Source organism: Corvus moneduloides, chromosome 5, assembly GCF_009650955.1.
Source record: "Corvus moneduloides isolate bCorMon1 chromosome 5, bCorMon1.pri, whole genome shotgun sequence".
Classification (NCBI taxonomy): domain Eukaryota; kingdom Metazoa; phylum Chordata; class Aves; order Passeriformes; family Corvidae; genus Corvus; species Corvus moneduloides.
Genome location: NC_045480.1, coordinates 34907338 through 34933782, shown reverse-complemented (window position 1 = coordinate 34933782; position 26445 = coordinate 34907338). Strand labels below are relative to the sequence as shown.

General features: G+C 37.6%; 2 protein-coding genes across 24 annotated transcripts in view; one reads left to right on the top strand and one right to left on the bottom strand.

Moving 5' to 3' along the window:
• Positions 1–229: 229 nt before the first annotated feature.
• On the bottom strand, positions 230–23642 carry LOC116444733 (collagen alpha-1(I) chain-like). The gene is made up of 4 exons (XM_032110405.1): positions 23426–23642; positions 22795–23298; positions 4999–5077; positions 230–1834 (listed from the first exon to the last, which is right to left on the bottom strand). Exons 1-4 carry the CDS (start codon positions 23640–23642, stop codon positions 1819–1821), a joined length of 816 nt encoding a protein of 271 aa, XP_031966296.1. The 3' UTR covers positions 230–1818.
• TENM3 (teneurin transmembrane protein 3) overlaps positions 23432–26445 on the top strand; it is a 1330479-nt gene continuing 1327465 nt past the window's right edge. For 22 of the 23 annotated variants that reach the window (XM_032108354.1, XM_032108353.1, XM_032108357.1 and 19 more), the window contains exon 1: positions 23432–23741. The gene's annotated coding sequence lies outside the window, so the exon portion shown is untranslated. The remainder of the gene's footprint in view (positions 23742–26445) is intronic. The other variant, XM_032108381.1, reaches the window with a different exon arrangement.

Here is a 26445-nt window from a genome sequence, read left to right as displayed (position 1 = left end):
TTTTATTATATATTCATGTACATCTTAATTTTGAATCATCTGGGTTTTAACAGTCTTTTGCTTATTACTGCTCCTTAAGTTACTGATATTGTTTCCTAATTTTAAAACTAGTTTAACCTAATCACTTGTGAATGGCAGTGGCTGGAGAATTTGAGAACAGAATAATTTTTCCTTAATGAGCGATCTACTCACAATGAATACAGAATACAGCCAAAAGCAGTACATTAGATAAAATGAAATATATGAAGTGCAGTTTATTAATGATTGATCAAAATTTATTTCAAATCATTGACCTGTATCAGGATATTGTTCTGAACAGTAATTATTTAATACAATATTCAGCCCAAGATTGAAAAATACTGGCATGTTTGTAACTACTGCCATATAGGAAATAACCCATAAAATAAACTGTGACCATAAATAATGTGAACATATAAAAAACTTGCCATTTTCCATATTTGTACACATGAAAGATTCTAATAGATTTATTGTAAAAATTATGCTGCATAAAGTGTACACATCATGTGGGGAAATATATTGAAGCTATTTACAGAAATCAGAGTTCGATTTAGGTTACCGTGATTTTCCAAGGAAAATGTCTTCATTTAAATATATATATGAATAGCAGATTGCAAAACTGAATAATTCAGTCAAGAAATAATATCAACAGACAATTTCAGAGCTTTCAAAATGTGCTATATTATCAGCTGGCTGATGACTCTTCATGAACTCCATCCACAAAACAGCTTTGTTTTGGAACTTAAATAATTTGTTAAAATAAAATGTTTTTTTATAAAATGACTCTTTATTATATACATATCATGAATAGACCTTTTATGATACAAAATACTTTGAAGAAAACAACCATATTTCAATAATTTTCCAGACAGTAGCAAGGAGATTTACAAATGGGAAAAATAGATGTGTAAAATATTTTGCTTCTCTCTTGAACTTTTCTTGCAAAATTCAAAACAGAAACTTCCTTAAAGTCCTGAAATTCTAAAGTTTCAGATCTAAAAAAGGTTTGAATGAAAATAAGCAAATTCTCACCTTTAACATTTTCCAGAAATCTGAAAACAATATAAATTCCTTGAAAAGTATTGCATACTCAGTCTTTACATTCACATCTTCAATTTGTGCTTACAAAAGAAAAAAAGGGACGGTAACTATTCTAAAGTGTGATAAAGAAGGAAAAACCCTATGCACTTGACTGAAAAATGAATAAGAGCAAGAAAACATTCCTTCCTAGCCCTTTGCCACATGTGGGCATGCTCAGGGATTTTAGCTGGAGTTGACAAGTCACCATTTACTTTTTCTGTCTCATTTCAAGGCGGCACTTGGGACAGACAGACTTTTTTATTTCCTCAAGGTAGGGCAGACCAGGCTTCAAACAGCTACCCTTGTCAAATGTTAAGCTTGCCAACCCTTGCCTGGCAGCTATAATGTTATGATGGAATCCTAAAATAAATGTTTCATCTTTCTGTATTTATTTAAAACTAGTACTAATTTTAATGTTAATTCAATTTTCAGAGGCTGTCTTAATAGTAAGCAAACTTATTTCATGTTTCTTCCTAAAGCTATTCTTAATGATTTGGTTTGGATCCTTACTCATTTAGAACTAGCAAGTGCAAGTTACATTTGACAGACTGGTTTTAGGTTTCTGTATTCATTGTTGATCAATTCCCTCCATTATGAATTTTTTTCCATCTCTTTCTGCAAACATTTCCAGTGTGTTTTCAACAGTCAGAACCATGGCTGAGCTGTTCATCCTCTATGGCTTGTGACTGGTCACTTTAGTTGCAGGGATTTGATCTCATTTCAGAATGACTGAAACCTTTGAAAAAGGAGACAAATGGAAAGAGAATAATTACAAAAAAAAAAAAAAGACTAAAGAAAAGGGAGTAATACTACTAAAAAAATCAAACACTCATGTTTACATAGGAATATTTTGCTTTAAGATCATTGTTGTTTATATAGGCAACACAAAGATCACTGGCACCATAGGGTCACAGAAAGCGCAGTTAAGATGCTGGACAAGTATAATTTTATATTTTTCCTACTCTCATACTTTCCCCTAGGCCCTTTGAGAAACTAGACTAAGTGGACTAGTGAAATTAGACTAAGTGGAGTTGTGCTTTCACATTACAAATATTTTGATGTTGCGTTTCTACCACTACCCATTCCCAACTCTTTGTGTGAGGCAACACCTATGAGATATCTAAGTATTCCTGCATAGAAAGTAATAAGTGAACACAGTAAAACTGAAAAACTGTTAAAAATGGATAATTAACACCATTCAGCAAATTTTTCTATGATTTAAAACAGTTTTATCTCCTTCTTTGAATTCAAATTATTGAAGTACAAATTAAATAAAGCCGTAATGTTGACAGGCTGATTGGAGATGAGAACTAGCCATGGAAGAAATGGAAATTATTTTAACTTTTAATTAACTTTCAAATTGTTAAAGATATTAATCTAATAAGCTAAAAACCAGAATTTTCATATTTCAAGGAGTTTTATCTTTTTTTTAAGAAAAAATGTTTGTTATTATCCTCTGGGTGGTATTTCTGTAACTTTTGTTTTGATATTAAGGTTATTAAACTTGCCTCTTCTATTCTCATTACCAGAATATTTTATGGGTAAATCCACTTAAGGAACCTATTGTGCTTTCTGATCAAAGTGGAAAATGAAGCCAGGTTATAATAAGCAATTTAATTTTTAATGAGCTGATTGAGATCCAAGGTCATAACAAAGGGCACAAACCAACCAAACAGAAAACCCCAACCAACAATAAAATTTCCAGCACAGAACACTAATGATAGCACACAACACATGACCTGGGCAAAATAATATTTGGCAGACTACATCTAAGAACTATCCCAGTTGTATTTTTTATTTTCTTTCAAAACTCTGACTAAGTCTAAGTAAGGTGTAGCATATTGAATAATATAGAAGCACATAAAAATGCATGAGACTTGTTTTCTGAAAAGAACTTAGCAAGGGTGTTTATTGAATGTAAATTTCCCAAGCTCAAGTTTAAATGCTACAGCTACAAGCTGAACATTTAACCCTCTAATATCTTTTATAGCACCTTAGAAGGTAGTTAACTGTTGTCTTGGAGTACAATTCTGCCAGAATGCTGCATGTAACTTCCACTGATGTTCTTGGGATTTGGCCTTTCAGTCTTCAGAAATAATAAATCACAGATAAGGAGAATCTTTACCCACACATGGTGTCCTTGCTTTCTTTGCAGCTTGTAGATTAAGTAATGAAATTCTATTATTTTTTAATACAGCCTTGTTTAAGATTTTGCTTGGCATATTTTTTGATTTTTACTGGTGGACTTTCTTACAGCTTTCTCTAGCAGTAGAAATATTTATGCAACTAAGCCCTCTAGTAAGCACTTTATGTCCGAGACACACATCATTTTACCCTGACAAAACTGCTCTATGTATTGCAAGTAATGTCCTTATGAAACACACTCTGTCTCATTAAAGGAATATAAAACTTAAAATTAAATTAGATATACCTTAACACCTAGCAGACTATAAGCAATAGAGAAGATGCTAATAAGTTCTGCAGGTTCTACAGGTAGTCCATGGATCAAGTCCAGCCCACAGGATGCTTTCATCTGCTTTACTAGCTTTTCTCTAGGGAAGAGAAGCAACTGTTTGAGCAGCTAATTGCTGCTGGCACAGCCAAGCACTTCATCATGGTACTGTCACTGCCTCTACTCTCCTAGTGGGAAGGCAGAGGAAAGAAGCAAAGAGGGGAGAAAAAACTGCCCCCATTGAAAGAGAAGGAGAAAAAGTACTACTGCAGAGTTCTAAAATAATTCTTTCTATATGGCAGTAGCATGAAACTGAGAAAGAGGCACAAGCCCGTGTTGGTATCACCTGGCAGAGCCATGAACTGCAACTTTCATAAAAGTCAAAGAGCCTAAAGGATGAAGTTCAGCTCCTGTGGCTGTTGCAGCGACAGTGACACTGCTTAGAAAGTTTACTCACTTCCTCAAAACAGTTTTTCTTAGTAAATTGTCCCTCCCTTCCTTTCTCTCCATTACTAAAAGCATACACCAACTCAGTTCAACCAAGAGCTGGACAGTAGAATAAATGTAAGAATTGGCTGTTTGGTAAAGTATTTCTGAAAAAGTATCTAATCCTTCTTCAGGTTAAGGTTGGAGGAGGAGAGGTGGACAACAGTCCTAAGTGATTACAAGGCTTACTATGGACCACAGAACACAATTTGAGAGCCACTAACTTATGTGGTCATATATCAGTTATTTAAATACAGACTAATACAAAAAACATTAAAATGAATGTTTCTATATTATATTACCCATTTCAGGTGTGTTGCAGAAGTGAAATCTCACTTGTTAACTACACAGGAGCAAGGCATGGCCTTATCTCTCCTGGTAATAAGAACAGCTTGTCATAACAAGTGTATACTCTGAAATTCATCAAAGGATGTTCTGCTATTTTTTGCCTGGTGTTTTCCCTCACATTTTCTTTAAAAAAACTTCCTGGTCAGTGCCTCTGAGATTTTGTCTACATAATTTATTACTTCTGATAAAAATGAGGAAGAAGAAGAGGAGAAGAAAAAAGGAAGGAGGAGAAGAAGAAGGAAAAAAAAGAGGAAGAGAAAAGGCAAGAAGAGGGAAGAGAGATTGATTCTCAGTGAGGATGTTTCATTTGCAGAAAGAATCTAAAAGAATGAGGAGGGGGAATGGAAATGATAAAGAATATAGGGAGTCAGTTAAGAGAAGAATGAGAACTCAGTGTCTGGAGATAGTACCAAGTTAACCTAAGTGTTTGATTTCTTGTTTCAATAGAAAGGCTGTTGTAAAAAAGGTGATAGGATATAATTTTAAATATGGTGTACATATACATATTATCCATTACTTGCACAGTGCAAGTTTCTTTCCTGTATTTTATCTATATATTATTACCATAGTGTGTTACTCTACTGCACTTGGAAGGGACATCATCAGTAACTCACCAGCAAGAGAGTAACAGGATTTGAAGGCTGCTTCGATCGTCTTCTGAAGGTGCACAGATATGGACACATTGCTTCACACCTTTTTGGGGAAAATGATAGAGACCTGATAACACCGATATAAAACATAAATGCATTTGTACTTGCCAAACTGATGTTAGGAAAGCTTTACAATAGCTTTCCACTTGCTTTAAAAAAAACTGTAAGAAAATAATTATTAATCACTTAGTTTTGAACTGTTTGATATATCATTTAACATATATGGATGATACATATTTTTATTTAAGCTGTGCCATATATACACTGATTATCTTGTTTGATTGTTTCATTCTGAATAAAAATTACATTTTGCTTTATTTTTGTAGACTTCAAAAGATGAACTTTTTTTTTTGTTTAGATAGTTGTGGTAAAAAAACCAGACTATTTCCTCAATCTAAAACTATAAAAACCAATACACTGCTTGGTGTTATTTTCCCCTTCAATTCCTCTAACTTATCCTGAGCTCTTGTCAATTTTCAGAAACTATACCTCTGTCTTCAAGTGTTCTTGTGGATTTTGGATTGTCAGCTGAAAGCACAAACAAAAATCCAGCAGTTGCAGGTAATAGGATTTGATAGTAGCATAAATTGCATATAGGACATATGCCCAAGACCGCATTGGTCATGATGGAAGTAGGTCCATTAACAGAGAACGTAGTGACAAAATGGTAAAAACACACTTTAAATTAACATAAAAACAACATAACTCCTGAAAGCACTCTGGAATAACATTGAATCTAGAGAAATCAATACCATTTACTAGAGAAAAGAAGCTCAAAACCCAATCTGTATTTGTCAATATCAACTTACTCAATGCAGTTTCTGTACCTGTAGTATATATTTCTTGCTTAGGTAAGAGAATGACAGAACATGTATCTTTGCACCTGTTACAGAATGTAACCTCAACAAACTTAATACCATACTTTGGCAGCAGAAGTTTAGAGTAAAAATATCCTTAGTCACAGTTCTGAGAATGACAGAAATTTGTCATAGACTGAAATTTGTAGTTTCCTGTGCTCAAAATGCCAAGACGGCTTGTCAAATTTTTCAATCAAAAGTGTTCTTTCTTTTACAAAGTCTTGACATTGAACCAGTACACTCAGTGACTTTGTACAATACAGGTCTGGAAAAGACATGGTGGCAAATTCCATTTGAAAAAGCAACACAGACACCACAAGTTCTCACATTATCTGAAAGCAGGAGGCAATTTCACAGCAATTCAAAGACACCAGCAATATCTATTACAAATAATCACTATGCAAACTGTGATAATTATTGCGGCATTTCTCTTCTTCAATGTCAGGAAAATACCTAAAATGATGTACTCAATTTCTGTTTTGTGCAATCTGTCTTCCGAAAATTTGCACGTAAAGTTATTAAGAGAGTAGCACTACACATATGATCCTTTTCAAATAGTATCAGTTCAAATTACTGTCTTTCCTTGCTGACCATTGACATAACTAAACATTTTGACAATGTGAATTATAGGGGACTCTTGAAGCTTTTGCAGACCCATGAATGCCCTACAAATTTTATTTCTGACATACCTAAGTCTCAGTAATAAGATGGTGGTAAGATAGGTAGAAAATGGAAAGATATCTTTAATATCATAAATAGTTTCCATACTTTTTTCCACCTCCTCTCTGGTGTGCAGTTGGAAGCACTTTGTGCCACTGGCAGAGCTATATTTATTCAGTTTCTTACTGATGCAAGTTGTTCAGTCTGCAGGCACGTATGGCTGATTTCATCATTAGGGAGCTTCTTTTTGCTGATGACTGTGAATTGGTAGCTCACTCAATCAATAACATTCAATTTACTATTGATGACTTTCCTTGGGCACGCTATCCCTTTACTTTTTCTGTGAAGGTAAGACAACGGACGCACCAAACCAACCAACACAGTGACACAAGCACATGCTCTCGCATGTTTGCACTTAGCAACATTTTCTCAAGCCTATGGCATGCTTTTCCAGTTTGACATCATTCAGATAGAGACACATTGTGAAAATGCTGCCACATTGCATAAATCCTAATTTGAAATATTAGAATATTAACCGTATAGCTTCAGTGCCAGCCCCCAGACATGCACTGAGCACTTACTCTCAGAACACTGCAGTGTGCTCATGAGACATAGTTCATTCTCCCTATAGGGGAAATTCAGTTGCATAGGCAATGCTTCTACTATACTTAGAAAACTGAATGACTACATCCTCCAAACAGCACAATCCTTAAATAACAGCAAATATTCAAACTCATGTCCTGATTCCAAAAACTTGGCTATAACAGTGATTAGACAATATGGCCCAATTCACAGATAGTTATGATTATCTTTTGATGCCTTCTTCCAAGATAGTCAAGGAACACTGCACTATCCGTTGCAACATGATACACGTATACTATGCAAATCTGAGCACAAGGCAGTTTACAGAGTAGCAGATTCAGTATTTGTGTCTAATTCTGATTAACTTATGATGTCTTTCTAAAGTTTCATAATTATATTTTGCACCACAATGCCACAGCCTTCCGTGTTCCTCAAATGGAGCGCTTTTCTGTGCTCACTGAGCTGACCAGAGCAAGAGAAGATATTGGAGGGCTTTCAGCTAGTCTTGTCTAAAGACCAGTAGTCCTTCCAAAGGAAAACAGCTGCATAGAAGTTTGGACTGTCCTCCTCTCTTTGGCTGCAATATATTTCCTGTGACATCAATGTGACTTACAGACTGAGTAGTGGTGTTTCTTTTGGAACAGCTGGGATAGCCCAAGGGCTCCTAGTGACCATCAACCAAATGCCCAATCATGTGTGAAAGAAGCTTCAAGTCATACAAAACACAACAAAACGTTCAGTACTTTTCTTGCAGATTTTCTCTTTCCACAGATCAACCCCTAAGTAATAAACCTTTCTGCTAAAGACAACAGAGCTAATGAGCTTTGCTATACTGTAAGTCCATCAGCTAGGCATAACTTCCTCCTGGTATTAGTGACTACAAAGCAAGAAGGACCACTATAATCTTTTAAAAGGTTAAAGATTCCATTTCCTCTGGATTAACCTGGCTAAAATCCACACACATTCTTCTGAGGCACGTGACAAAACTTCTATAGTCTCAATGAATGAAGTCACTGTTTTCTGATTCAACCACTGATACCTCCTGACAAATCATTTTTATTCAAGTTTATTTCCTAACTATTTTCTGAGTGATACAAGAATATTGATGCTTAATGGCACTCCTTTTTTTTTTTTTTTTTTTTTAAGTTCTCTTTTATTGTATGAATTTTTGCATCAACTTAGTGACTGACTGAAAACCTAAATTTTTCTTTCAAGGAATCAAAGTTTGTGTGTCAGTACTATTAATTATAATTTGACCCATTTTTTTGAGTGGAATTAGGCCACTTAAGAAAGCACTATTCCTTTATATGGAAATTTCAGGTGCCTGAAAATTCCTGAACACAAAGACACAAGCACACTGAGATTCTGAACATTACTATTGCTACATTTAGTATTGTCTATCTCACCCATGCCTATTTATTCAGACTTTCAGATCCAATACTTGCTGCATATTTCTTAAGAGTCATCATATTGTCTTTGAATACTGTTTTGCAGTACTGTTTTACACTACATTCAATACAATACAATAAGCGCAGAATTTATATCTTTTACAGTTTTCAGATGTAAGAGACTGAAGTTTGCACTTCACAAATAGTCAATGCAAGCAGCTGAGGAGCGTGTAAGGAGCAGGGCTTCACTCTGCAGAACTGAAACATTATTCATGCAAAACCATGCAGGAAACCAACAGAAAATCCAGAAACAGAATTCTTAGCTGTTAGTTTCATATCAGGAACAAAGCCATTCCATCCCAAAAGTTAGGGTTTTTGTCCCCTTTAGCTTTATTGAAGACAGCTTCCTTGCATTGGAACATGCAATACCCACTTCTTTCTGGAGGACTCTCAGCCAGATTCTCTGAGGATTTTTGAAATTTAATTTAAACTAATGACTGACTAAATCTCTGTGAAGCTCTCTTTTTAGAGGGTAAGAAGGTGTATGTGAGTAAAGAAAATTCAGGTTCAATAAGTAGTGTTTGGGAATGTTCTACTGCTGCCTACAGACATTCAGAGAAAAATGTCTTTCCGATTCTTTGATGTTTTCCAGCAAGGAAAAAAGGAAATTAAATTGTCAGTGCAAGGGAGTTTTCAAGCAGAGACTTGACACTTAGGGGAAAAAAAAGCCAGCATACCAATCCCACCACATTAAAAGAAAGCATTAAAAAAATCCTATTAAAACAGAAAACTAGAATCTAATAAAGTCTTTCTTATAATCTGCAGAGTGATGACATCAGAAAGCAGACAAACAGTGAAAGAAACATGGTCCCTCACATTGCTTTGCAAACATCTAAACTGAACAGGAAATCAGTCAATAAATATTTGACTCAAAAGTTATTTGTTTCTACACATATATAGTAAGTGCTTCATCTTGATAACCTTTTGAATCTAAGCATGATTGTATATTTTTTCTATATTTTTTTCTTCCAATGTTACAGTATAAACCCTTCAATGTTCTGTATGGGCTCCAAAATTTAAACCATAAAAATGTCTTTTTTCATTTTTCCTTCTGCTTTAATCAAATACTTTAAAAGAATATTTTTTCTTTTAGTCCTTAAGAAAAAAAACAATGATTCACCAAAAACAGAATTGAAAAAATACAGTATTATTTAAATGTTAATAAAAAATGTTTTCCTAATGACTTCACATGCAGATCTGTAGCTCCACCTACAGGAGGAGTAAAAAGCAGAGAAGTAAGTACTGGTTTTATATCAACATTTTTTCTCCTTAATACGTGATAGATTGTGTAATGTTCCTGTTCTGTGAAAAAAGAAAGAAATACTCTGAAAAACATAAATTTCAGTTGGAAGATAAAGAACTTTTTCCCAGAAATCCTGAGTATGATTTCTAAATTATTAAATGTTCTTAAGGTTCTAAATGTTCTTAATGACTCGATTCTTTGATATTTTTGTAACTGCTGCAAAATTGGATCTAAAATTTTATTTAAAAGTAAATTAAAAAGGTTTTAGTCAATAGCACTTTATCTATTGATTTTGATTTTTTTGTATGACTTTGCCCTTTAGCCACTTTTAAAATGGAAAATGTAGTATGTTAAATATATACACTTGTTTTGACATAAAGATAAATTATCTTATTTCTGTAATCTATCTCAGCCTTGGACAGACACAGGGAAATTCCTGGGAGGCAGACACTGGGTCTTTGAGGCAACATGCAACGTTCTGAGAGTCAGAACACAAATAACCTTGATATGAGAAACAGTAATGGTCTCTGCCAATTTGTTAAATTGCATCTCTTTTCAACTCACATAACTTCATTGGCCTGGGTTAAGCTTGAAGTGGCTCTTCCCTCAAATTCTCATTTCTTTAGCACACTCAGGCAGCTAGTGACAGCTTTGTCTCTTTATAAAAAACACAGAGCTGGGTATCAATATATAGATTTAATATGAACCTCTTTTTTTAGTATCTTGGAGGTGTTAAAATGTATTTTGAATTGGTAAATAGACAGGATCAATCAACATGTGACAGGTTTTGAAAGGATTCACACTTCTGTATAATCTTCTTGAAAAAAACAAAAGGAAGAGTAAAGAAAAAAAGAGTATGAGATAAGAGGAAAAGCAGTTAGTTGAAAGATCAGTGTGTAGGACAATGACCAACTACTACTGAATGTAGTAGCTTGAAACTGATTATCTAATTTAAATCAGGTAACGATTTAAAAAAAATAAGTGAGATTGTTTCATTATACTCTGCATGCTCATTGACAATAGTACATTGTTTTCAGTATTTGTTTTTTAATATATTTAAGAATTAGCTTAACAATGTGCAATATAGTACTCAGCACTGCAATTCTCCCATTGTCTCAGAGCACATCTAAGCTTTTCAATTTTAATTTTTTGTTCCTCTTGTTCATGACAGATTTTTTCAGACTTCAACACAGTGGAAAGGTGGAAAGGACAGAAGGGGATAAAAATCAATTAACTTACTGAAATAAAATAATCAACTTAGTACCAAGCAGCAAGGGATTTCTTATACAGCTATGGCATTACCAGTACCCGAGTGAGGAACCTCTAAGCTACCTGTTGCTACTCTGCCAAAACAGTGATTGTATTAAAGATGTATCCCAGATGCTTCACGCTCCATGGATGCAAAGCAGTCATATGGAACAGCGTAGAGCAACCAGGACAGACACATGAAATGAGATCTCTCAGAGTTTACATGTAAATTCCTGATCTGGTAATAGCACTAGCTGTAGAAAAACTACAGCCATTGTAATTAGTCCTAAATCTGAACCAGCTCTTTTATTTCCATTACGACCATGATTTCTTTATAATATTTCTCATTGCACTGTATATAGGAATTACCACAGAGCCTGATCTGTAGAACAATGCAAATCAACAGAAGTACCAGGATACCAAAACCTTTGACTAGTTGATCTCAACAACTGGTATAAACATTCATAGGGGAAAAGTCTAACAGTGTTGTGGGTGTCATGCACATGACACTTCTGCAATTTCAATATTACATGTTTGTCTGGTGGCTTTTGCAGTGACACTGGAAAATGTAATTTGGATTTAGAGACCTGAAATATTTGTTTCCATGTTAACACACTTTTATCCAATATGACTGTTTCCAGTGGCAATACAATAGCATTGGATCCAGCCAAAAGCTTAGGTACATCTTAATTAATTTTCTGCAGTCATTTGAAGTTCTTTGCAAGAAGAAAAAAAATCTAAGAATTGCAAGAAATATAAATATACACATACATAAACATTTCTAGATATGTGAAAATATAAACATATATTTTAAAAGACCTTAAATATGCCTCATAGAAATATCTTACTATATGAGTACAATCATTCCAGCAGAAAAATGCTAGTATATAGCTAGAACATCTAATTTGTATAAACAAGTTTTGAATGACAAAAGGCAGTACAATTAATTTGTGCACAAATAATATAAATAAATACTGCCATTTTCTTGCACTTTTCTGTGAACACAGGAAATTATTACCTTGGTCTAAAATTATACATTTGAAGCAATTTACTAATTCAATTTAGTATATTCTATTTTATACTTTATGTTCCTAGATTTTAAAGAATATATCAGGTCCCAACAGTTTTTGAGGTCCACAAGGCATAATCATTAAGCATAATATCAACTATATTGATATTTTCTAAAACTAATTACTAGCAGAATTTCCGCTTTCCTCTAAACTGTACTAAAATGTTCTTTAAGCCCTATTTTTCTGTGTATCAAGCACTGTCCTACAGATGGAGAACAGCTCAATGAAAAAATACATGCACAGGACTATGAAGAGAATGATGAAGAGGAGATGAAACAGAAATTATGTCTATCCCACAAGTAAGGATAAGACATGATATTACTGACTTACGAATGTCATTCCCTTCAAACAGACTTCCCTTTGCCATTGAAATAGCAAATATCACACAAGGTTTTTATGCTACAGGCAGATTATATTCTTTTTTCCAAAAAAGCTCTAAAGTGTCAGTCCACATGATCTATGGACAAATGTGGAAGGATGAGATTTGCACATGATCTCTTAAGGTATGTCACAAATTTTAACATAATGATTCTATATTGAAAATACTACTTTCCTAATGCAACTACAGATTAATTTACCACAATATTACTCTTCTTTCTATTGAAAATCCCAAAGTGGAGCTGAATTAACAAAGTGAGTGGAATTTGAAACAAAAATTCATCTGATGTCTCCTGGAAAAGTCTTATTAAGAAGGATGTTTGCCAGCCAGATAGCTCTCCCTCCCTCAATCTAAGGTAAGTCTAGAAAGTTATTGAATTTTTGTTAAGAATACTTAAGTACTATAAATCAATGAATAAATATACTGATCCATATGTTATAAGCCATAAATATACTATTTTCCTCCCTCATTGACAGATACAATCTTTCTTTTGTATAATTCAATCCTTCTTCTGTAGAAAGGAGCATAATTTCTGGCAGGTTAAAATGTAAGATGTAAATTAGGAGGACTCCACAGCAGACCATGAAAAAACATATAACTAAAGACATAATTCTTGAAAGTGTAAATAAAGGACAAAGGAAAGTTAAGAAAGGACTGGAGGTATGGCTGGATTTTAAAATACAATACGGCAAAAAAACAAGTAAAGACTTTATTTTGTCACTTTTCTCCAGAGGATGGAATAAGTAATGTACAAATCTTCTGAACATTAGAAGGAAGAAAATACTGGAACAAACAGATAAATTGTACCTCATTAGGCCTAGGTACAGTTATTCACGAATTCTGCTGGAGCCTTGGAGTCATATGGCTGAACTATGAGCTCTAATACAGCAGTTAAGAGAAAATGAAAAAGGCTGCAGGGTAGCAAATCTACTTATCCTAGGCTAGCTATGACCCCAAAATCATGAATAACAGCAGTCAAAAATGATTGCTTTTTTAAAAGGGTATGATATAGGAAAATATTAAAAACCAATTACTAATTTCTGCCTAATTTATACACTGAAAGTGCAACAGGAATATCTTCTACTAAGGAGGGATAAAATATATATTTTAACATTATATAATGTAAAAATTAAATAAAAATATAATCATAATTTTTTGTTTTCAAAAGTTTTCGACAGTAAAACCTGGGACTGCTCATGAGAGAAGAGGAAGAGTTTTGTCATTGATTAAGCCATGGTTAATTGGAAAGAGACAAAGCACAGAAATTTAGCTATCCTGATGGGAGTAAGAAAGAAATACAAATGAGGCAAAGCAAACCATGATTTTACACGTGGCTATTGGGCATCCTTGGCTGTTCATTAGTGAGAGTGAGGTATCAGCAGAATAAATAACATCCTTTATGGGGAACTTACTTTGCAACTACCCAGTATATTTCTTGCTGATAGAAAATGAGAGTGAAAAAAAATCTTATGGGGATGATCTGATCTAATACTGTATATTTTACTTTCACATTATTCAAAGGGAAATTATAATTGTCTAATACAAGTCCTTGCTCTAAAATTTAAAAATGTAATAACTACCTCTCAGTTTAAAACTTTAAAATATCTATAAAATAATTTAGTATCCATTCTAATGCAATGTTAGAATATTTAGTACCTATTTTAATTTAATATTAGACTATATGGACATAACTGTGACCAGTTTTATACATGTGTAAGGTTTAGAATCTTCTAAAATCTTGAAAAAATAGTTAAGGGAACATTAGAAGGTGAAAAGGGAGCATGAGGAGAAAACAGTAGTGTTAGATACATCAGTAAAAGAAAAGTGTCTTACACGCAAATTTGTTGCTAAATAATGTGAGTTAGCATGTTGTTCCACAAACTTGACTCATACAGACTTATTTTAAAACAATTAAAATTGTATATTTAAAAATCACATGGAACAGAGATTCAAGAACAGAAAGAATCAGACGTATCATAGGCCCTTGTATTTGCCTCAGACTTAGATTTAAATGTTTTATTTAGTTAAAGCATAGTCTACATCTAATTAAAAGACAGATCCATTGTTTCTTTGAGTACCTGAAGGGGTGCAGAATTTATCATTGTTTCTCGGAGTTTGTTCTATAGTTGATCTCATAATGAAAAATACATACTATGTTAACACTTTAAGGAGTTTTAGTGGCAATCTTCAGAAAGGCTATGAAGTATTTCCCGACTGGAAAGAAAATCAGACATATTCTCCAGTTTCCAAGCACTTAGGGCTCTTTTCTATGAATTTTATACTTTTTGGCTTCATTTTATTCTGTGGGCATAAAGAGGTGATACAATATTCTTTTATCATTTTTATCTATACTATACATATGAACAATTTAATCTCTATTCTCCTAACAACTACTTACTTCTACATATAACAAATAGAGCAAAATCCTTTTAAATGCAATGTGGTGTTGTGTGTGATAGTGACTTATCTGTTTTATGACCTTTTAATTATTTTGAGAATAAATATTTTCAAGACTACAATCCCAATTTTGAAAGTATTGCTTATGTATCTAATTTCTAAGCATACAACTACTGAGGCAGATGTACAAAAGCACTTACTTTTATCAGACAAACTTTAACATTCTCAAAGAAAGAATTCACATTTGTTTGACAAGACTTTATCTTCCAAAAACCTTCTGCTTTGAATTCTAGCAGTAGTGCTCTGTACTCAAAGCTTTTGAACTGTTATGTATAGAAACCCACCTCACCATTCTATTAACTTCTCTTTTACAATACGGATCACGTTGCTTGGGCTTCCTCTTTTTTTGGTTTTTTTTTAAGCTTTAATATTACATTTTCTGTTTCCAGGAGTTTCTGGAGTATTCCAAGATTCCCCTAAAATGAATACCGTATATGTCTACTTCTGAATTCAGTTCATCTGAATCAGCTGCTTTCAAATATTCATCATAAAAATACTGCTTAATGCTTTCCTTAGAAACTAATTGCTTGGAAAATACTTCACCATCATTATGAAGTACAAGTGCACTCTCCTACATCTTTCCAGAAACAGAAATGAAATAGATATTGAACACTTTCTTTTTTTCTGTCACTACTAGCAATTCAGATTTCTTAAAATTTTAATGGTGTCATTTATATATATATATAAGGAGATACGCTTTTTCGTCTTGCCTAATATAATGCAATATATATATTATGTCCTTAGCTAAGCCAGAGATTGTTCCTTGGTCTCACTTCCATTGTACTTCACAGCTTCTAGTTCATATGAAATTATATTTTCCTGCCTACATTTTACACTGTGATATTACATACGGTTTTTTTTCTACTGGTGTCCTTGTATTGTCATCCAACAAAGTTGGGGTTTTAGAAGTTGCTTTTCTCAATCATGGTACAGTGGCCATTTGGCAGGCTACTAAGCTTCCTCTTCTTTATTTTCCCTTTCAGTCACAACCTCATATCAAACTTACACATTAATCTCCAAAGAACATAATTCAGAACATGTTTAACTTTGAGAAATTAACCTCTTTCAGAAATCAGTTCTCCACATCAATGTTAAGGACCTTCCACTCTTTACCAACAGAAAGTACAAGCAACTTAAAAGCACTGGTCCAATGGTAACTGTACACTCTCATGACAATGATTCATTCATCTTCATCTAGCCCAATAAAGTCCAAAGATATGAAATGAGTGCATATAGGGTATCTAGTTATACATCTCCTAAATTTATTTCCCAAATAGCAATTCCGTTTTCCTTAAGGATGAAAGAAGAGAATTTTTTAAAAAATTAAAGAAATAATATCTTTTAGATTTAGAAGATAAATATTCTAACCATCTTTTTCCCCCCCCACAGCTATAAACAAGCTGTCTATATATCAAATTTCAGTTAAAGAAAATGAGCATGTGCAGAAATATTTGAAGACTAGGCAGCCCATGACCAAGGAAGGCATTACTAGAATTTCAAAAAGAAAGGGGTTTTGAATATCCCTATTAAAATGCTACAGAATGTAGTTCTTCTATGTGGCAATCTAGTAACTTCATTATATATATGGGTCCTGTGTATATATATAATTCTTCAAACGGTTCATTTTAGCAGCTATTTGTCTGCGCACACTAGGGCAATACAGACCACATGTCTGAAAAATGTGTTTGTTTCAGAACCAACAGTGCTGAATACAAAAAAAGTGTGTGGTTTCATCCCTTTATATGAAGCCAATAGATGCAATAATTTCAGAAAACTAACCAAAATAAACTAAAATGAAAATTTTAACATCTACTTGAAAAGTGGTAGAAACCCAAACATTTTCTTTTCTATTTATAAATGTCAAATATATATCATTGTATCAAAATTCCAGCTGTGAAATGTATTACTTCAGACAAGTAATTTTAATATTTAAGTTCTCTTTCAGACACCTCTGTTATAGATGAGCTTTCATCTTTAAATTTTGCTTGTTAACATAAGTCCTCACTATTACAGTGACAGATAGTTTCCATTGCAACTTCTTGATTTCGTAAATTCATAATCCTTTGAAGCCTTGGTGATGACTTTTTTAAGACAGGTTTTTTTTCTAAAGTGGGTGTAGTTTTGTAAGGCACTCAGTAGGGACATTGCAATTCCAGTATGAGTTGTAGAAGAGGTTCCAAAACTATGTAAGAGCAGACAGACTGGACCAAATCAAACACATCTCTTACTCAACGGCCCTCCTTGTCAAAAAGCTGTTGGCCATGTAAGGTGAAGTCTAAGCTTAGACAAGCATATCCTGGTTATTTGCTTGAAAACTCAACATCTGGCACTACATGGGTAAAAACAGAGCTTGGGTCAAAGGCGTCAGCATTCATATTATATATATATATATTTTTGAATATATATATTTAAATTGTAACATGTCTTTCACTTTTGATTATTTCCTTATTCCAGAGAATTAGAAAGGTTTTCTTCATGTTTTCTTAGATGTTTCCATCAATTAATCTTCTGAGGCGCCCTGCTTAACAGGGTGTATATTTATATATATAGGGTGTGACCCCTTATATGTCTTTGTCAATGTCACAGACAGTAGGATTGAGGGCACCCTCAGCAAGTTTGCTGACAACACCAAGCTGTGTGGTGCAGCCGACACACTGCGGGGAAGGTCTGCGCTAGGGGGACCTGGACAGGCTCGAGATGTGGAACTTTGCAAACCTCATGAAGTTCAACAAGGCCAAGTGCAAGATTGTGAACGTGGGTGTGGGCAATCCCAAGCATGAATACAGGCTGGGCAGGGAATGGATTGAGAGCAGCCCTGAGGAGAAGGACTTGGGGGTGTGGGTGGACAAGAAGATTGACATGACCCAGCAAATGTTCACTTGCAGCTTAGAAAGCCAAAGGTGTCCTGGGTTGCATCAAAAGCAGCATGGCAAGCAGGGTGAGGGAAGGGATTCTGCCCCTCTGCTCTGCTCTCATGGACCCCACCTGGAATGCTGCATCCAGCTCTCTGGGACCACAACATAAGAAAGACATGGACCTGTTAGAGTGAGTCCAGAGGAGGCCACCAAGATGATCAGAGCAATGGAGCACCTCTCCCACGAGGACAGGCTGAGAGAGTTGAGTTTTGTTCAGCCTGGAGTAGAAAAGTTTCCAGGAAGACCTTATAGCAGCCTTCCAGTATCTGAAGAGGGCCTGCAAGGGAGAGTGATAAGGACTTTTTACAAGGGCATATAGTTTTAGGACAAGAGGGAATGGCTTTAAACAGAAAGAGGGCAGGTTTAGATTAGACTTTAGGAAGAAATTTTTTACTGTGAGGATGGTGAGGAACTGGAACAGTTTATGCATAGAAGTTGTAGCTGCATGGTTCCTGAAAGTGTTCAAGAGCAGGTTGGATGGGGCTTTGAGCAACCTGGTCTAGTGGAAAGTGTCCCTGCCCATGGCAGGGGCAGGGATGGAACTAAATAGTCTTTAAGGTCCATTCCAACCCAAACCACTCCATGATTCTATGATACCTCTATGATACCTCAAACAGGATCAGCAGAACATTTATAATCCAATGCACATCAGTTTCAACTTCAGGACTTCAGACATGTTTTGCAGCAGTAGGCTGCCCATCAACATGCTCATAAACTCAGCAGTCTGGAAGAATTTTGGTTCCAAAAAACCAGCTCAGACCTGGACAGCACTATCCTCTGAGCAATTGCCAGAGGATTATGACAATTATAATATTTTGTTGCAGTGAATGGTACACAAGCATCCTCAAAATATATAAAAAAGTACTCTTTTCAGCTTCCTTTGGGACATACACAAAAACTTACTGGTGCACCTGACACAAATAAGAAGCTCTTCCTGGCTGGTGAAGGACTCTGGTGACACATGGGGCCATACAAGAATGTTTTAAAGTTACAATAATAAAAATGGCCCATGTGATATCCCTATCTTTTATAGAATAGAATCGTAGAATGTATCAAGTTAGAAGGGACCTATCAGGATCATCAAGTCCACCTCCCTGCTCCTAGCAGAATTACCTAAAACTAAACCATATGACTTACGAGTGCCATCAAGCTGCTCCTTGAACTCTGGGATGGTTGGTGCTATGACCACTTCCCGGGAAAGCTTGTTCCAGTGATGACCACGGTCTCAGCAAAAAACCTCTTCCTAATGTCCAACCTGAACTTCCCCTGACAGAACTTCATTCCATTTGCTTGTGTCCTATTGCTTGTCAACAGAGAGAGATCAGCACCTGCTTCTCTCCACTGTGCCCCTTTAGGAAGTTGTAGACTGTGATGAGGTCAGAAGTTGAAGGTCTTCATAGTCACCCAAACAGAAACAGGCAATTCCCACTACCAAACGCAGCTCCTCTTTTTTATCTAGAAGCCATTGACCTGACCTGTGGCTATATTTTTCCTTAGAAATCATTTTCCCCTAACCAAACAGGGAAAGCAAAAAGTTGTCAGACCCTGAACTCATTATACAAATGTATTCATATCACCTCAACTTGAAGGTTTAATTTACAGGGAAGCAAATCATCTTCCAACAAAGCAGCCTTTTCTTAAAAGGCTACATACTTTTTTCCTTTTATCCAGTTGTTATGATGTTCTTTCCCTATTCCATATCTGTTTATTGGCATCCATTTTCTTTAAAATATAAAACATTCTCACACATCTGATCAGTTTCATATATCCAGCTTTGTTTATATAAACCAGGGAACAGTCCAAAGACTGAATTCTCTACTGTTGGACAGGGTAAGGTAAATGCCATGCATTGATTATTGGGTCTGAAAAAGGGAGCATTCCTACCTTTTCTTGACTTTGAAATGCTCACAGCAGTAAAATATTTTAAATTCTGGCTCGCTGAAAAACCTATTAATTAAATCTTTGTAACACTGTAATAATTAGGTAAAATTTCATAACATATTAAATGTTATCTATCCATTAACGTGCAGTCATGTAGAATTCTTGAGTCTTTGTAACATGCCAGCATGTGATTTTTGACACAATTTTAAATCTCAAACTGCCTGATATATTCTTGCTAGTTTACTCACAGCTTTGCCTGATGTATTTATAAATTGTGATCAAAAGCATTTCAGCCACCTGAAAAGAAATTGAAAAAGGAGTGGAAACCTGCTTGTTCAGATGTGGAAGAAAAATCCATCTTTTTTGTAAAAAGCCTCCTACACAGATAAAATGGCCGAGGGAAAAAATATGCTTGTTTTGGAGAAACTCCTTACTGACTAGCTGTCTCTCTTGATATTTAACCAGAACTTGCTCAGATGTAACTGATTTGAAAATATTAATATGTACATTTAATTTTCTGCTGAGATCATCAGATGGTTTTCTGAAATACAGCATACTGCATGGGATGTGTATCAGCAGCCACATGCAATGTTAGCAGCTCTTTAAACCCGTGGAAGTACAGTTTAAAGAGTCCAGACAAAAACCAGGCATTATATGAGAAGATAGAGAAAGCTATTTTTGAGGTTGTATCAGTGTGTGTGGGTGGCAGTGGGGACTGCTTTTTAAATTTTTTTTTTAGCAGTCTCAGTTTAAAGCCCTTTAAAACTCCAAAATGCCAAGTGTGAGATCACAGGGATTTAAGTGATGAAAGAAGCCAATGAAGGCAAGTAAACAACATGAAATGAAATTTTAGGAAACATAGCTTTGTCTTCCTTTTTCCTTTCTTTGTTTATTCCTATTTTATGCCTGTTTTTTAAACTTTAGTTATTTATTCTTATCCATCTTACATATTTTAAGCTATGTTTCCAGACTACAGAATAATATTCTGCTTGCATAATTCCAGTGAACAATCAATAAATTAAGTAGCCACCAAAACTGATTATTGGCTTGACTTAGTCAAATCGAAGTTCTTTTAAGGTGTATCCAGCAACCTAATTAATTACTTTCAATGGAAGGAGATATAGTGTGCTAGGATAGGATCAATCTTGTTATGGGCTTTACATAGTGCTTCCTTTTCTTAGAATCTATATAAAAATGAAAGTCTTGGTTTAGTCATAATGAAATTGCTTTTTAACATCTGTGAAACAGTTGAAATTTCGCATAGTGTATTACAGTGTAAGTGTCAGACTAAATTTAACCGACATCACTCACTGTCTTCTCACTGATGCAGACAACTGTCGTTATAGGCCCATCGTTAATAAAATAATATCTTCATTAACCTCCCGTATTTTGAAAATGTAGTAGTTTATTCCAGCCAAAGACACTCTGTGGTCTTCTGAACAAATAATTGCTGAACACAGAATTTACAGATTAAAAAAACAGGCAGTCAACTCTTTAAATATTGCTCACTAAACGTTACGTAAAGTTGGTGGCATTCTTTCAGGCAAGGAGTGCATCCGTCATTTGCATTTCATTGACCTTGAAGCTTACTGGTTAGAGATGAAACTTCACCTATTCAAAGCAACCTGTTTAAAATATTCAAACAGATCTTTTTTAAAGTGCATTTCACATTTTAATTTCCTACTGTTCTTCTTCCATTGAGAAAGCACTGTCTGAGCCCAAAGGGATTTCCACATCTAGCTTTCATGCTTTTTGTTGCTACATGGCAGTGACCGCTAGATTGGCAAATAGAATAATTGCCTTTGAGAGATTTCTTTAAGGATGTTAAGAGCATGAACTTCATTCTTTTTAAGTAGCTTCTTAAATAAATGCTTCAAAACAAAGTCAACTATTGATCCAATTCTTTGAATAAAAAATTCTCCCCATTTGACAATAGGATTTACTACTGAAGACAAAACGTACATTAATCTTTCTAGTTTATTGTCTTCAGTTGACAAAGGTAGAATTACAGAGTAGCAGCACAAAGAAAGATTTGTACTGTCTGTTTGAAATGACAAATCTACATAAATTCATTGACTGACTCAGGATAAAAGCAATCTTTACATCTCTATATCTTGTCAGCTGAACAGAAATATGGGTATAATTTACGCTTTAATTCCTAGTAATATTATTGAATAACTGTTTATTTTCTAAGCACATTTTTTATTTCCTTGTTTGTTTATTGTAGTGATGGTTTGGGTTGGTTTTTTTTTTCTCCTCTGGAAGTGAAAAGAACATCCAGAATGTCTATTTACTGCCAGAGGAGCAGGGTGGCAATTTTAGCCAGCAAAAACCAACCAGCCAGATAGCGCACATACACACACACACACACACACACATACATGCACACACTCTCACCCTCCCCAAACATTTTGAAGAGTTTGGACCAACTTCACAGATTTTACACTTCTCTCGTCTACAACTGGGATATCTAATTTGAACCCTAATTTCTAAAGGGAGAGGGATGGAAGAGAAGGCAAGAATGTCAATATTCTGTCTGTCACGTGTGTGTATAGCAGTATAAAAACAGCCACTGTGGGACAGTAACATTTTTTTCCACTGTCAGCTGCAACGAGATACTGAGCTAGGACAGATACTGCAGGAGTAGTGAAAGGAATCCTTCATGGAATCTTACCTCCCCAGCTTTTAACTCACGTCCCCTTTCCTTACAATAACCATAGCGGTGTACTTGGCCCCAAGGATTGGAGAGGCGAGACCTACTGTGTTGCTTCAGTTGCACGTGGATTTAGGGGACAGGGGAGAAAAAGGGCAGCAAACCAGCAAACAAAGGTTCAGCATCTGGTAAGACAGAGGCAAATTAAAGCTTGCGCTGCACTGATCACGCACAAGCTTGAGCAAAACGGAAAAGTGCTGTACACGAAGTACGCTGCGGCTAGCGAGCCTAGGGTCTCCCTGAAAGCAAGCTCCGTGCAACGTTACCGGAGACACACGTACGTAAACACACATACAGAGGCACTTACACCCCCCGGCTCTGCCAGTATGCGCACACCGCGAGCGCGGCATCCCCTCCTGTGCTCCCGCTCCCGCTGCCGGGAGCACGTTCCCGGCGCCGCCGCTGCCGCACCGCGGCCAAGCCGCTCCCGCCGCACCGCGGCCGCGGGGGCTCCCCACTGGTGAGGGCCGCAAAACAGCGCCGTGGGGGCCCCCGGGTTCCTCGCGGCAGCAGCCCGGTACTTGCCGGCCACCACTCATCCCCTGCCCTGCTGTCCTGTCCCTGAGGTGACCACCGGCAAGGCGGGGATCACCCTCCCGCCCCCGCTGCCCGGTGTGGAGGATCGGGCGTCCGGGAGCACCTCCCGCCCGCTCTCCGCTATCGCCCGGTAGCGGTGCCGCGGCTGCCCCGCTCCCGCCCGCCTCCGCTCCCGCCTCCCCGCGGCGCGCCCGCCCCTCGCCCGGCACCCGGCGCTGCCGCCGGCCGCAGAGCAGCCCGGCCGCGCCGTGCGACGCGCTGGGACCGGGGCTGTCTGCGCGGCGTGAGGGAGGGGAGGGAAGGCCGGGGAGGGGGGAGGGATAGGGGAAGTGAAGGGGAAGGGGGGGTGTGTGGAAGGGGAGGAGGGGAGGGAGGGGGGAGAAATCAAATAAATAAATAACCTCCGCACCAATAAGAGAGGCAGCGGCTGCCGAGAAGGCTGGGATCGGATGGGAGAGGTCCTTCTTGGACTCTATTTGTTTGTTTGTGACTGGAGCTGCAAAGTTCAGAGCCAAACGTGTTGCTTTCCGGCGGCGGCGACCGCCCCGCTTCACCTGCTCCGCTGACGGGTGCCTGCTCCAGGCGGCCCCGCCGCTCTGCGGGCCCTCCGCCCGGCATCCTGCCCGCCACTGGGGCCGACGGACGGCAGAGGGGCGCGGGGCTGTGTCTCTCGCCTGCCCGCCTTCCCCTCCGCGCCTGCCGGAGGGCAACGGACAGGTGAGTGCTTCTTTGCCGCACTTCTGCCCAGCGCGGCGCGGAGAGTGCCTCCGCTCCGTAGTCACCTGTCACTGCAGGAGCTGCTCATTTATCAAACTTTGCCTCCTGTCGGCTCCCGCACCCCCTGTGTTGCCTTCTGCGGGAGGGCGAGCGCTCGGGGTTAATTGGTTTTGCGCAGAGGGAAACCGCGGGGGGCGGGAAAGGGGAGTCCCACTCTGCAGAGCACAGCTCAGCCTTGTCGGGAGAGGAGGCTTGTCCGAGCCGCTGGCCTCTGCTGCCGCTCGGGGCTGCAGCCCGGAGCCCCTCTACCCACGCGAGTTCGCGGCGCGGAGGCGGCGCGGGCGCCCGGCGGAGCGAAGTTGGTTTTTGCCCTGCAGGGAGCCCGCGGGGCCCGTGCAACAGGCACCGTCCTGCGGAGGGAGGGCGGAGGGGCGCCTCGCCCGCCGGCGTGGGGCTCCCCGCGGCCGCGAGCAGACCTGTGCCCGTTTAGGTAATTCCGCATTGTTTCCAGTACCTCCAGGGGTTTGCCTTGCAGGGAGCCTGTGAGGGATGCGGCAGCTTGGGAGCTCCCGGCAACAGCCCCTGGAGGCACGCCTCCTTTTGGGAAAGAGAGAAAGTTGCCAATGCTCAGGAGGGACGGATACGGTGTTTCCACCCAGCTGCGCGGAAGATGCGCGGAAGATGCGCGTTGGGGCGGCGGGCGGGGAAGGCAGCGAGCGAACGGGTGCTGCGGAGCGCGGGCGCCCGGCAGGTGGAGCCGTGGGGAGCGGCGGCGGTGATGGTTTATCTCGGCTCGGGCAGGGTGGCGAGCGGAGCCCGTAGGCGCGGTGCGAAGTGGCCCGGTAGCCCCGACCCCGCTGCGCAGCGGCCGGAGTGGGTCCTTCAGGTGGATGCGCGGGCGGTGACGGGGTGCGCCGGGCCGTGCGCGCCGTCCTGCGGGGGCTGCAGGTGGACGCGGTGCCCTGCGGTGTTAGCGTAACCCCTGGTCACACGCGTGTTTTTTCTACCATTGATCGTCGTTCTGTTTGTCACTATGTATTGGAAAATGATCAGATTCGAGGGGTAGTCTGTCTTAATTATCACAGAATGTATAAAAGCTTAATTGCTAAAATTATTCAATAGTGGCTAACAATTAAAAGATCATCCCAATACTCGGCAGCTAGCAAGGAACAGACTGTACTAATTGGATAGTTAATGACATTTAAATGGGCAGGTTTTCTTAAAATAGGAAGCTCCACTTTTCCAGGGAGCTGAATAGAGTGTTACAATGTTTAATAATTATATTACAGTGATAGTATCACTTCTGAAAGAGCTTAAGGTGTTAGCTCGGCCAGCAGCACTGGGACAGCTTTTGCCCAGTTTTAGAGCACTGGTTAAGAGAAGGCTGGATTTTCATCACTTCTCCTTTAATGGGTAAATATAGCTAAATGGTGTAGAAATATGTGTGAAACAAATCTAAGGGAGGGCAATATTTTACATATTGTCCAATGAAATAATCTTCCATCTTCAACTGACATAATTTGACTGAATTGATAGTTGAATGTGAATTTTACGCTACTAACCACTTAATACTTGAATTTTATATCTCTCTATGCCACTTACACTGATTGGAAATAATTGCTATTTGATATTGTGGAGACTGGATATGGGATGGTGTAGCAACACTTTTCTTGTCATCCTTTAATAACTAAACAGCTAAGGTAGTATTTTTTGTTTTTTAATAATAACATTCTAGGTTAAACACTGTACTTCAGTAATGAAGTGATAAATAACTGGCAGTTAAACTGTATTTTCAAAACTCTTGGTTCTCCACATTTCTCATGTTTCTTGCACAACTTGAAAATGTTCTACGAGAAACTCATAAAATGACTGCATAAACTTGTTGCATTTTGTTGTAAAAGTTTTCTTAATGTAATAAAGTTGGCATAACAGGAAGCAACACAATGTAATCTTACGTTTGCGGTATTTTTTTTTTTTTCCAGAGACAAAATGTTTTCCATTATCTTAATCAAAGACATATACTTAAGGAAAGTGCCAGAAAATGAATTTAATAAGAGATTAACTACACAAATCAAATAGGATATTCTATATTAAGAACTACTGTAGAGAATAGCATATAATTAAGATTTTAAAGTATGTCTGGACTTTCATATACCTCTGCTTTATTCAGTCAATCTTGAGTTATGTCACCAGCTTAGTTTTGTGGTCCTTTGAGGTATAAAAATGCATAAATAAACTCCTGAAATGCTGGTCTGAGTACTGAAAGGGCTTGGAGTATGTGTCTCTCAAGTCGGTGAAAATGGTGAGCTTCACAAAAGTTATCCTCATAATTGTGAAAGTAATTTATTTTCTTCTTGTGTTGGGTGCTATGGCTGTCACTTAGAAATCTTTTTGTGTTGTATCCCAACCTTGCTCTTTTCACTATAGATATACATTTTCATTATAGGTACATTTCTCAAACACTTCCTTTATTCTTGCACGCCAAAGTATTCACATATTTCTTACGAGCATTGCTGCTTCTGAACCTGAATTCCAGTCTATGCTGTCCAAATGAGTGTTTCTCAAAAATTAGAACAATAGAACTTCTGGGTTTTTCCTCAGTTCCTGTAAAAACATTAGTTTAAATGAAGATGGTGATTAATGTTAAGTTTGGATTCCCTTCAGAACAAAAGTATGACTTTCCACAGAGCTGATAAATAGCTGA